Raw genomic sequence first — 14,236 nt, 5'->3', positions numbered from 1 at the left:
CAAGAACATGAAAAATAATAAGGTTGAAGTACTGCAGAAATAAGCAGGAGTTCAGTTGTCTAACTAGACATGTACTACATGTCTAATAAAACACCGGTTGTCTTATTAGGCATATAGCCAACACTTTTTGGAGACTACCAAGTGATTCCAAAATAAACATACACTAGACATGTACAAGCTGGTATAGTATTCCAAAATTATTCTGAAATGGGTATCACGAATAAATGGAAGATATAAAATAAAAAAATATGAAAACAAAATTTTTAAGAAACGCTTTTCTTTAGTTACGATTGACTAAAATTAGAAATATTATAAAGATTTTTTTCAATTTTTTTTATTTTTTGCTTTTTAGTTGATTTTTTTATAATATTTCTAATTTTAGTCACTCGTAACTAAAGAAAAGCGTTTCTTTGTTCCATATTTTTTTATTTTTTACTTTTCAGTCTTACACTTTTCAAATATTAAAATATATCGTCATGTTTATTAAAATATGTATAAAACATGATGTACTAACATGAAAAGTAGTCGGAATCGGCAAAAAATTTGAAACTTTATTGTTTATTTATGAAGCATAACGTAAACAATTAACGTAACAAGTGAAATTATGTATAGTTCATATAATTAGCTACAATCTGTAAAAGTTTCAATTTTCTTCATTGTAAAAAACAAGAGAATTTAAGCATTTTTCGTTAAAATCTTTTTTTATTTAAACAATTAATAATAACCATAAAAATTTTTTTATTGACTATTCGTGTATTGTTCCCGCGAATGCATATGTCTGCAAATTTTCAGTCATTTGCATTGAAGAACAGGCAGTCAAATTAACGTCTAAAGATTTGACCCAAACGATTGAGCTAAAGAAAAGCGTTTCATTAATACGCCAAAACGAATTCTAATGTTAATTGTAGCACAAAACGTCTCTACCGGTGGTTTTTCTAAGACTACGATAAAAACACGAATTTTTTTATTTCGAGTTTTAGTTGAAGTTTTATTTCGTATCGTATTGAAATTTGACACGAATAAGCTCCGATTTTTATATAAATAAATATATGAGCGTTCAAAATTTGAAACTTTATTGTTTATTTATGAAGCATAACGTAAATAATTAACGTAAAAGAGAAATTATGTATAGTTTATATCATTAACTACAATCTGTAAAAGTTTCAAGTTTCTTTATTTTAAAAATTAAGAGAATTTAAGCATTTTCCGTTAAAATCGTTTTTTATTTAAACAATTATTAATAACCATAAAAATTTTTTATATTGATTCGTGTATTGTTCCCGTGAATGCATATGTCTGCCAATTTTCAGTCATATTCGTGTATTGTTCCCGTGAATGCATGTGTCTGCCAATTTTCAGTCATTTGCATTGAAGAAAAGGCAGTCAAATTAACGTCTAAAGATTTTACCCAAACGATTGTGCTAAAGAAAAGCGTTTAATTAATACGCCAAAGCGAATTCTAATGTTAATTGTAGCACAAAACGTCTCTACCGGTGGTTTTTCTAAGACTACGATAAAAACACGAATTTTTTTATTTCGAGTTTTGGTTGAAGTTTTATTTCGTATCGTATTGAAATTTGTCACGAATAAGCGCCGATTTTTATATAAACAAATATAATGAGCGTTCAAAATTTGAAGTGATTGAAGTGAATCAAAGTGAAATTATGTATACGCTGTGAGCTCTTACGTAGAGGGGATATTTACAAATTCGCGAGCGCCAGTAGTGACAAGTCTGTAAACCTTTACCGGAAATTTGACATAAATGTCAAAGTGATTAATTTAAAATTAAAATTAAAAACATTAATTATAAAAAATATTAGTTGGTCAAAGCTGTGGTATATATTTTTAACTTAAATAAACTTACGTTTTAAATACTGAATTTAAGTTTTTTAATGTTCCGTAATATGATTTTATAAATCAATCTATCAATCTTAGCGCCATCTACACGATAATTGTGAAAGTATCCGAAGTAAGAAATTCATATTTTATCAATAGAACGTCAAAATGATTAGCAAAATCTTAAAAAAAATCGATTATAATTTAATTATTTTTTTGCGTTGTAAATATTAAGCGATAACAATTAAATAATAAATTAAAAAATTACCGGTGAAAGTTGAATTAGTAACCGCTAGGAGCGACACTAGCGAAGCTCAGAGCGTATGGTGATATCATTAGCTACAATCCGTAAAAGTTTCAAGTTTTTACATTGTAAAAAACAAGAGAATTTAAGCATTTTCCATTAAAATCGTTTTTTTTTTAACAATTAATAAACATAGAAATAAATTTTTATTGACTATTCGTGTATTGTTCCCGCGAATGCATATGTCTACAATTTTTCATTCATTTGCATTGAAGAAAAGGCAGTGAAATAATTAACGTCTAAAGATTTGACGCAAACTATTGAACTAAAGAAAAACATTTAATAATAAGTATTACTTGGGGCTTCGTAACAAAAGGCTGTGTCAATTGGGATATTAGTATATAAACGTTGAAAGTGGTGTAGTAAATTTTGTATAACAAACTCCTGGTTTTGTTTTGTTGTATGAATTATATAAAAAATATTTACAACAAAACTGATGTGTATTAAAGACATCTATATTTCAAAATTATTTTCGATTAGACAGGGTCAGTCGGAACGGAATGAACCAAAGTTGTGTTTTCTTAAAGGTTCTACCCAGGGTGTTCTACCCTGTATATTAAAGCATTTTTGAACAATTACATATTTAAAAACATTCAGAGTTTATATAGTTTTAAATTATTTACTTTTTATATAATTACTTTTATTGTTCAGTTGCTATTGTTCAGCTGCAGTTATTTTACAACAATAAATGTTCAGCGTATGTTGAAAAATAACTACAGCGACGGTGGTGCTATGAAGTGTCTCCCAATTTTTCCAGGAGTAACTCCACTGGACTATTTTTTTGAGTACACCAGGGGTATAGTATAATATAATACATTAAAATATAGTATCATATAATATACTACAACTAATCCACAAAACGGGATAATATGAAAAGTCTTATAAAAATGCCTTTACCAGCGTTGGACCTGAAATGCTACATGTTCGGCAGTACTTTATCAACCATTACGGCTATTTCTTGAACATAATGGATAACATTTTGAACATGTATTAACATAGTTAATAATGTATTTATGAATATAGGTTATCGATTAATTAAATATTAATTTGTGTAAATGAATTAATAAAAAATCTGCAAAAACATAAAATCTATAGTTCTTCTACCTCCAAAAGGAGAAACATATTAGGTATATTATAACCTCATGCCAAAATAAAGGAAGTAATATATTTAACAAAATACAATATTTAGTAATATACAGGGTGTTTGCTAAAGAATGTGCCATAGCTTAATCTTAGATTCCTGAGTTTAAAATAGGTCGATTGAAGCTAACTTACCTTAATACGAAAGTTGATAATAACCGAAATACAGGGTGTCGATTGAAGCTAACTTACCTTAGTACGAAAGTTGATAATAACCGAAATACAGGGTGTCAAAGTTAAACTTTTATTTTATTTATTCTTGAATATTTCCCGAAAGGCATGGGATAACAACACGAAATTTGGTAAGCGGGTGTTTGTGGGGACGAGAAATCTAAATTCGCCACCAAAAATGATGTATTACCCAGAGGGCGCCACATACGTCTTTCAGCGCTCATTTAATACGTTCAATTTTTTTATAGCTCACTCTACATACTTTTTGGATCAAAACTTTTACTCTCTTAATATTTTTACTTAAAAAAGGTATACTACATTCATCTCGCTAAACTCAACTGTTTTTTTATGAACACATGAAATGATAAACGCATTTTAATTCTGCGGTGCAACATAATTTTTTTCCATAATATTATTGTAGTTACACCCGAAAAATAAACTTTAAACCATAATAATTGTACAAGTTTTTATATTTATGTAATTGCATTGCAAATCCCATTTAAAAAAAAAAGTTTGCGACACATTTTTGGAAATTATTATGGTTTAAAGTTTATTTTTCGGGTGTAACTACAATGATATTTTGCAAAAAATTGTGTTACATCGGATATTTACACTGCGATATATTTAGGTATTTAAACTTTTTAAAGTAAAATATTAAGAGAATAAAAGTTTTGATCCAAAAAGTATGTAGAATAGGGGATAAAAACATTGAACGTATTAAATGAGCACAATACGTATGAGTATAAAAGGGTGTATGTGGCGTCCTCTGGGTAATACATCATTTTTGGTGTCGAATTTAGATTTCTCGTCCCAACAAACCCCCGCCTACCAAATTTCTTGTTGTTATCCCATGCCTGTCAGGAAATATTCAAGAATAAATAAAATAAAAGTTTAACTTTGACACCCTGTATTTCGGTTATTATCAACTTTCGTACTAAGGTAAGTTAGCTTAAATCGACCTATTTTAAGCTCAGGAATCTACGGTTAAGCTATGGCCCATTCTTTACCAAGCACCCTGTATATAGGGTGTCTCATGTAACAAAAATAGGAAAATATTATATATTAAAATAGTGATCACACTGTATATTCGACGATTAAATAGACAGCACAGGTGTTTTAATCTTTTATATGTATTTTGATTTATGTTTATAAAATTAAAACGTAATTTTTATAATTTTTGTTTGTTCTAATAAAATCTACAGTTCTTCTTTAAATATATTATACAAAATAAGAAACATATTAGATAACCTCATACTAAAATAAAGGTTGTAATATTTTCTACAAAATAAATAGGTACTAATATACAGGATGTTCCATTTTTGATACGTCATTGACATTTTTATTACCTTTATTATTTTATTCATAGAGATTCTGACCAATAGAAAGCTACAAACATAAAAATTTCAGCGATTACTTTTAGGCAGAAACCAGACGGGCCACTCTGCAGCGCTACTCTGTGGATCCAGAGTGGCTGAAATAGGCGATTTTCTAGCACCGGCGACTACGCTGCGAAGTGGATCGTTTGAAAGGGTGCGGCGTTTAATGTAATGGGTGAGAAAAAACAGTAAGTTTAATCAAATGGTTAAAAACTTGCCTGCTAATATTTTTTTAAAAAAGTGTGTTCGTCAAAATCAGTGTTTGTAATGTCCATAGTTTTAAATATATTATAAAATTTCAACGCTTTTGAAAAAATACTAATAAACTCCATTAATGGAATTAAGAAGAACCAGACAAAAACAGCTATGTCACAGAAAGAAGCACATAAAAATCAACCAGTACATCAAATCTGGTATCCTACAGGCGTAAAATAGTTTGATACAACCTGACAACCAAGTGAAAGTGAAAAACATGTTAGCTTGCAACCCCCTTTTGACTGATATCTTATCGTTTTGTTTTCAAAACAAACAATAAAACCTTTTTTGACCTAGGATGGGACTCCACTATTTAACATAAATAAACAAACAAGATTGTGATTACCTATTGTTTTGTTCAGTTCAAATGCATCCAATGTATAATAAAATGTAGGTAAATATAAATAGAGAAAACATTGCTTATGGGATTGATTCTTTTCGATAGGGCTATCTTCTTTAAATCAGATACAAATAATTCAAAGATGACGTCCCACGGTTTTCCTTTTAATGCCCTATAAACATGCCCTCGGTTTCTTGTATCACATATTATATCCGGTCTGTTTTTGCACTTCAATCAAAAACCGTTCCGAATCGAATTTTACATTTTAGCTGCTCACCCTATAAATTCTCGTGAACATCTGCGGCAGCTACAAAAGTAGTCCGTCTGAATGGCGTTTGCCACTTGTGGACGCCACTAACAGTGAGGCTCGGCGACTGTGGCTGGCCACAGTCGCTCGTCTGGGGTGCGACGTCCACTTCACATAAGAACCCACGGTAAATCTTCGGAAGCTGCTTTGTGGATCCACAGAGTAGCGGTGCAGAGTGGCTCGTCTGGTTTGGGCCTTAAAGATTTTAAGTTCCAATCGTGTAGTAAGATTTTTCATCACGTGTTTAATTCTGTCCAATCAGATTATTATTATACTGGGAATAATCTATTTAGATTATTATACTGAGAATACATTTTAGTATTTTGTTTCTGTTTGATGACAACGAGTTTTCTAGTTTTGACAACTGTCACATTTAAGAAAATAAACCAAAATAAACTTTTAGTTCTGCATCTAATGTCAAATTGTCATGAGGGCAATACAACTCTGTAATTTTAAAAGCTTGAGTGTAATTCGGTAAGATTATTTCATGAATGAAACTGTATTTTTAATTAATTTTAACTAATATTTTATTGATAACTTCGTCTGAATATTGTCTTTGACAAGTTGTAAAACATTAATTGTAATAGATGTCACTGAATGTGTATTTACAAAGACTTGAATTTTGTCTGTGAGTATTAAAGATAAAGTCTTTCGAATATCACACGATAGTAAGAATAAATAAAGAAAATAATGCTCCAGTTTGTTTCTATAACTTGTTGCCGTTCGGGCCTTGCGGGCCTAGAGAGCGGGGTAGAGAGCCTTGCGGGCTCTCGTGTCGCTAGGCAACAAGTTTTCGAAAAATTGTCGCATTATTCTAAATTTATTTTAGAATAGAATAGAAATATGCTTTATTGTCATGAAAAATTTTACAATTTTATCGACAAAGCTTATAAATAGTCAAAAAAAAACAAAACAGTAACAATCCAATTTACTAAAATTACATAAATCGTCAATATATTTAAATAATAATAATAATAATGAAGTTAAAACAGAAATAATCAATTGCAAAAATTTAAATAAATTTCAAATGCATAGTCTACCTAATAATTAATAAAAAAGGTTTAAAAAGGTTTAAAAAGGTTTTCACTCTCTTTGCTACGCAAATATAAACATTCAGTGACATTAATGACAATTAATGTTTTACAAAGGGCAGGTTTAAAATGATTAGATAGTTAATAGTTATTTATGATATAAGTGTTAAAAGTACAATTTTAAGGCACGCATGTGAAAGTTTGCAGAATGAGCGAATGAGCTTCGCTCATTCTGCAATTCACATGGGTGTCTTAGAAATGTACTTTTTAACACGTATATCATACAATATTTTTTCTACAAACGTCTTATATATCAACAATTATAATTTATTCATTCTCAATTACAGGACAATACCTACAAAAACTTTTACTTGAACTTGACTGACATTCCATTTTTATATTTTTCTTGACATTACATCAAAACTGCCTATACTGTCAATACGTAAATCATAACAACTATAGAATAACATCTACTTTTATTGTTGTATAATCTAACAAATTTTAATAGTTCTTTTCTACAAACGTGTTAAAAATGCAATAACACAGTTTAAATTAAATTTTAACAAACCTTTTAAACCACCTTTTTCAAATTTCGCAAGTTGTACTATTAACATTAATGTTAATAAATTAATTATAAATATTTTGACGTTTCACAATTTGACAATTCACTTTTAACTGCAGTGCGTTAAATTTTTTAAAGCACTAGTGCTTTAAAGTAGCATTTTTAACGCTCCTATGGAGTGCTAAAAATTGCATTTTTAACACGGTTGTAGAAAAATGATTTAAAAATACAGTTTTATTCATGAAATAATCTTACCGAATTACTCTCGAGCTCTTAAAAATTACCGATTTGTATTCCCCTGGTGAAAATTTGACATAATTTCCTTCCCCTTCGGGTCGGGAAATTAAAACTGTTAAATATTCTCACTCGGGATACAAATCGGTAATTTTAGAGCTCTTGTGTAATTACAAGTGACAGCCTAATCCACAACTCTTGAAATATTACCATTTTTGTCAATAAAAGTGTAAATATTTCAAAAATTAATAACTTTCTACCTCTAAAACCTTATACAAACTCTTCATATTTAAAAAATATATATTCAAAAACGGTTTAATATACAGGGTGTTCCATTAAAAACCTATCTTTAGTTTATTCTGTTGTTCTGGCTGATCCTGTATAATCAAAAATAATTTTAGATTATAAACGTCTCTGATATACATTAGTTTTGTTATAAACATTTGTTTATATTGCTATTACTATTGTATTACTGTTGCAGCTTAAATACTGTAATGAAGCTTAAAATAGGACAAAACCTCGCAATTTTTACATAATGAATCGATTTGCTTGAAAATTTGAGAATAAGTAGTTTGAGTGTTGGTTTAAATCGAAAAAATCATTGTTTTAAATCAGTTTTCTGCTAATAACTCAAAAAGTTTTCGTTCTATCAAAACAAGTTTGCTTAACAAAAATGTACCTTTTGAAAAAATAAACAAAACCGTTTTTATAATTTGCTTTAAGACCAATAGTAATCGAGCTATACTTTATTATACTATTCTTCGTAAAATGCTAAATATTGTAGTTTCAAAGTCAAAAGACGGGAAAACTATGCATTTTTTGAGGATTACTTGTTCAAGCTAATTTAAAGTATTTAAAAATATCTATCTCCAGAAATAAAAAATAGTCCCTAGCTCAAAAATTAAGTGACTTATAGTAATAAGAATGTCAGTCTCTATTTTTTTTTTCAGCGAAATAGTAATCGGAAACTTCCCGCTACTCCTCACCCTAATTAAAATTGGTCATTAACCGTATTTGGTCTTCTTAATTTATGTATTATTAATAGGTTCTAGAGGTTTTACCGGCTTAGAATGATTAGTTTTTAAAAAAAATTGAGTTAAAAGCGAATAACGAATTTTTGTAGTTTGGTAAAAAATGCCGTTTTCTTCACAATAGGAAGATTAGCGTCAGAGATACGAAAAAATATTTAAATATAAAATTGTAACTTATTTAATTCACAAGAACTTGGTTTACAAAAAATTTTTCTACGGCAAAAATTGAGTGAGCTATTAAAAATTAAAACTTGTATTAACCTGCAAAAACCATCTTTACCAACCCTTTCAAAGCCACCTCTCTTTGTGAATGAGGACTTTAAAAGGATTTAATATTAATAGCCTTGTAGGTCATATAAAAACCTACAAAATTCTTTTTTAACAAACTTTCTAGGATAAAACATAAAAAAGTTACGGTTAAAAAATCAATAGATTTAAAAAAAGGAGATATCCAATTGGAAGCATAATAATGTAAGTTAGCGGTGTTCTTAGTCGGCCTTATTCATTCTTCTTTATTTATGTATTATTAATAGATTCCAGAAGTTTAATTGGCTTAGAATGATAAGTTTTTAAAAAAATGGAGTTAAAAGCGAATACCGAATTTTTGTAGTTTGGCAAAAAATACCCTTTTCTTCAGAATAGAAAGATTAGCATCAGATATACGAAAAAATATTTAAACATAAAATTGTAGCTTATTTAATTCCCAAGAAGTTGAATTGCAAAACTTTTTTCTACGGTAAAAATTGAGTGATAGTAAATGAGTAGGTATAATACCGAAAAACATTGATTTTTTCGATATAAAACTAACACATTCGATAGCGAATAAATCAAAAACTATTAATTTCATCAAAAAAGTATAGAACATTTTTTGCTTAAAATGAATGTTTTTATCAACTTTTGCAGTCAAAATATAATAAAAAATTTCCACCCCCGAGATGGGTTGGCAACCACCCCCATGGTAAAACGCCTTTCGGCATTATATAGATTTTGATCCTTGGACTATCCACTACTTATTCTCAAATTTTCAAGCAAATCGATCCATTCTGTAAAAATTGCGAGGTGAAAAGCTTCGAAGTTCCTAGACTATAATTACTCTGTAAGTGCATAGAATCTTTATGTATTTCCTCTGAACATCCCTAGTGTAACATGTAGTTTACCTTATTAAATAATAAAGTGTTCATTAAAAATGATAACTCGACGAAAGCTTTGTTGTTGAAATGTTCAATACAGTGGAACCCCGTTAAGTCGGCCTCCGATAACTCGGAAGTTCGGCTAACCCGGAACGATTTTCATCAGACAAAATAAACATTTTCTCGGTTCGACTGAGTTGTTTACCCAGATATGAACAATACTGTATGCAACTGTACGTAATTTAGATGTACTGTGCATAATATGTATTTCATGTTTTTGCAATAATGAAGTTTATCTGTTAGTATACCGTAATTTATTAGTTTTTACGATATTCTCCAGCTAACCCGGATTTTCGATAACCCGAACCAGCCACGGTCCCGATTAATCCGACTTATCGAGGTTCCACTGTAATATTTTTAAGAAATTGCTAAAAAAATTGTGAAAGAAATATAAATATGGAAAACCTTTTACTAGCTAGTCGAGGGAATGTAATGTATGTGACGTATGTAATGTATGTGACGATAAAAAAAATAAGAAAATTCTAGATCTACATATTAGATTGGAGTTTGGAAAATAAGATATCTTGTCATTACCATTTAGATTACAATGACGATGAAAATTATCCACTACCTAATCTATTTCACAATAGTTTTCTAAAACGATAAATGTACGATTTAGGGGAGTGCAATTAGAACGAAAATATGAATTGCTTCGGAAAAATTCAAACAAGCTTATATTTTTCTAAAACTTTTTTTGTTAGTTTATATACATGTTAAAGTAAAAAGTTCTACTCGCAGATTTGGCCGCTAATTGTTTATTATTTGTTTAAACAATAACAATTTTTGTGTATAAATAATTTTAAATCGTTAAATTCATCATTTTACTTTGATCAAATATGTTTCTATTTTGTTTTTGATTATGCTGAACCGAATATGGCATTATGGCAACTTGAAAATTCTTATATAGAAGTTCTTATACAGTATGTCTGCGTAGCTAGGAACCACATGTAAAACTTTTTTTATTATCAATGTTACGAAAAAAAGTTATTCTTCATAAAATTCTCTGGAAATTTTTTTCAATTTTATACGAGTTGTGTCAAGAATATGAATTTCGTTAAAGAGTAAAGTACCTTTATATTCCAGAACATCAAAAAACGTTATTATGAAAAATTGTTTGAAATTAAAAACTGTTTAAATATACAATTACATCATTCTAATCGAAAAAAGAAATTTTAATTTTTTCTCAAATTACGGATAGGTACTCATCATCATTTTATGACAATTATGATAACTATTTTATTATCACTTTTACGGAAAAAAGTTATTCTTCATAAAATGCCCCCCAAGCTTTTTTTTATTTTATACAAGGTATGTAAAAAATATGAATTTTTCTTAAGAGTTAAGTGCCTTTATTATTCACAATATTTTAATAAGAAGGATGTAATTGAGCACTAAAACAAATTTTTTAATTCCAAACAACTTTTCTTAATAACAATTTTCGCTATTGTGAAATGTAAAGGTACTTTACTCTTGAGTGAAATTCATATTTTTTTGATATACCTCGTATAAAATAATTAAAATTGATATTTGATGATTGCATCTTAGATTATGTACGATGCAGAGTATTTTATAAAGAATAACTTTTTTTCTTAAAAGTGATACTAAAAAAGTTATCAATAGGTTTCAAGTTACGCAGACATAGTGTATCAGTGTATAAGAGCTAAAAAAAAAATTTTTTGCTGAACATTTATTATTGTTGAAGCTTATTATTAAATGTATTTTAGGTAAGTTTTACAGAAAAAAGTTTTGATCACTTTGTATAAACATTTTTTTAGCTGGTAATTTTTGGTTTTTGTATTACATTTTTGTTATCTTTCTTAATTTTCTCAAAAAGAAATAGTTTATTTCATTTCTAAAGTAAAATAATTTAATACATTTTAAATATTGCATCCTAAGCTTTAAAAAAGCACTTATAAAACTGTAATAGATCTGTTCAAACTTGAGTATTACCGTCTTAAAGTGGTGGTAATTCTATAAAACTATGAAGATTTCAAAAATTACATTTTTTGAGACGTCATATCATTTTTGAATTAAATTTTTGTGATTTTTTTAATGAAACATCATTTAGCAAGATGCTTGAAAGGTAAGTTGTGCAAAATTGAGAGTTTTATAAGAAAAATTGTATTAGTTACCTACACATTTTTAAATAATTTTTAAACAAAATTCATGTAAGGCTCAATTTCCGCCCACACCGTACTTATGCCCATACATTTTATTTCTTTTTATTATAAGATAGCTTAATTATTCTTCTTTCATGTTCAATTTGTAAAATTTCATTTGATCCATTAGCTAAAGAATTACATTAAAATAACTCAACCGTGCACTTCGCCGTACGCTAGTTTACAGTGCGCCAACGTTTGTGAGAAGGGTGACTTTAGCGTTATAAATAAAAAATTATAGAAGATACAGATTTAATTTTAGAAAATTCTTTATATAAGGTTTTTTTTTGTAAAATTTTCTGAATTTTTCAATGTTCAAGTCGGTTTTTTTTATAAAATTTTTACTTTTGGAGGAAAACATCTAATTTCGTAGTTCATTTGTTTAATAAAAAAATGAAGCACCCACTTCTCGAGTAGAACTTTTTGATATGTTGTTTATTAACCATTTCTTAATGAAATTACAAAAAGTTCTATCTTTTTTGATTTTTTCCGAAGTGAAAATCTATATGCACTCCCCTAATTTTAACTATTTTGCAAACATTTGATGGTATTAAGCTTTTAAGTATTAAAATGTTAGGTATATGAAAACAGTTCGCAAAACTTACCAATCTTCCCAACTCGCTGAACGTCGCTGAGACTTCTTGATCTTGACTCATTCTTAAAGTTGAGGTCGTAGCAAAATCACACAAACCATTCAAACTGAAAATTCGAATATCTCGCTGACTTTACCAAAATACTAATTGACCAAGAAAATCCCTTGAAGGGCACGACTGAAAGCGGTGATAACAGGAAATATATGATGTGCCTGAAAAGTCAAGAACTCGAAGCACCTGCTGGAAAACCGAAATTATGCGGTGGTGGGAGTGGTAAAGACACGCCTCTGGGGTGCCGAAACGCCCCTATTTTTCAATCTTATAAGCTACTATTGTTAAGTATATTAATTAAAAATACGCAATAAGTGAATTATCCGTTTTGTAGTTTATGCGATATATCTAAAGGTTTAAGCGAAAAATAGTCTTGGTCTTCTAAGAAATTGAGACAAAATTACATTTACGATACAAATTTTAAATTGTAAACTCTTTTCTATATGGGAAATTAATATTTTTTCCCATAATATATTCTTTATATTCACAATATTAAGCCAATATTTTTTTAACCGTTGCATATTGATACTAGATCTAATCATTTTAATTATCCAAAATTATTATGATCCTAATATCATCCACATAAAAGAATTTGCAGTAGCTGGCTGTATAGGCTATTGATTATGTTCAAAATAAGAGAGCTAAAATGAACTACAACGTTAACGGGATTTTATTGTCGCATATGGTCAATGGAGCTCTAATTTTGAAAAACACGCGGAGTGCTACCATTTAAAGGGGTGCGTTTTTGAGAAAGGGGTGAATTAGTCCCTTGGCACAGGGTGAATTAGGGTGAGTTATATGCACTTTTTGTACAAACACGTCTACAGGAAAAATATTGCAGGTTAAATTTCCTATCAAAATATCACATTTTAAAGTCAAAAATATTTATTTTCCAAAAATATATTCAAAAGAAATACAAGAAAAAACGCAAGAGAAAGCAATTTTGTTTTTTGCCCCATAACTTTTTCCACAGGGATATAGGTACAGGGCATAGGGCATTGCTTCAGCGAAAAATAACTTCCATTCTTTCTCTTTAAAATTAGGTTTTGTAAAAGTCTCTAGCGTTTACAGTTTCCGAAATAGGATTTTTCAAAGTTCGCCGCTCACAGCATTTTTGGGCCATTTTCCCCATTATTTCGCATACATTGTTCTGTAACTTTTTTCTACGCATTTCTAGGTATATGCAATGGTACATTTAGAAGAAAGAGAAGACATTTAGAGAAGGTACATTTAAAATGGTCTATTATGTAAGGTTGATTATACGTCTCTTTTTAAGCAAGTTATGCTTTTTCAAGGTTTTATACTAATGATTGTTGATATTTTTAATGATTATTTTTTTAATTTATCATTATGACTTTTTTCTTGTACATTTAGGTATATACATTGTGGAATAAAAAAGCTTATTTTCTTTACTTTAAAATGGTGTATTGCAAAAAATTCTAGCACTTGTATTTTTAATGTTGTTCTGAAGCTACTTGTATTTTTAAACAAGATATCTATAGGATATCCAAGGGTATCCGTAATTTAAGAAAAATTTAATTTTTTTTTATTTTTTTTTTAATTAGAAGAATATAATTGCATATTATAACATAATTTTTAAGTCCAAATAACTTTTCTTAATAACACTTTTCGATATTGTGAAATATAAAGCTACTT

General features: G+C 28.8%; 1 protein-coding gene across 2 annotated transcripts in view; it reads right to left on the bottom strand.

Annotated features, from left to right (window-relative positions):
* The window catches only part of LOC114334693 (protein c-ets-2-B-like), a 168,443-nt gene extending 155,733 nt beyond the window's left edge, over nucleotides 1-12,710 (bottom strand). For both annotated transcript variants that reach the window (XM_050643940.1, XM_050643941.1), the window contains exon 1: nucleotides 12,542-12,710. In XM_050643940.1, coding sequence (XP_050499897.1) covers nucleotides 12,542-12,592 — 51 coding nt within the window. In that variant the 5' untranslated portion in view covers nucleotides 12,593-12,710. The remainder of the gene's footprint in view (nucleotides 1-12,541) is intronic.
* Between the last annotated feature and the right edge of the window lie 1,526 nt (nucleotides 12,711-14,236).

Source organism: Diabrotica virgifera, chromosome 2 (assembly GCF_917563875.1).
Source record: "Diabrotica virgifera virgifera chromosome 2, PGI_DIABVI_V3a".
Classification (NCBI taxonomy): Eukaryota; Metazoa; Arthropoda; class Insecta; order Coleoptera; family Chrysomelidae; genus Diabrotica; species Diabrotica virgifera.
This window is presented reverse-complemented; position numbering and strand designations above follow the sequence as displayed.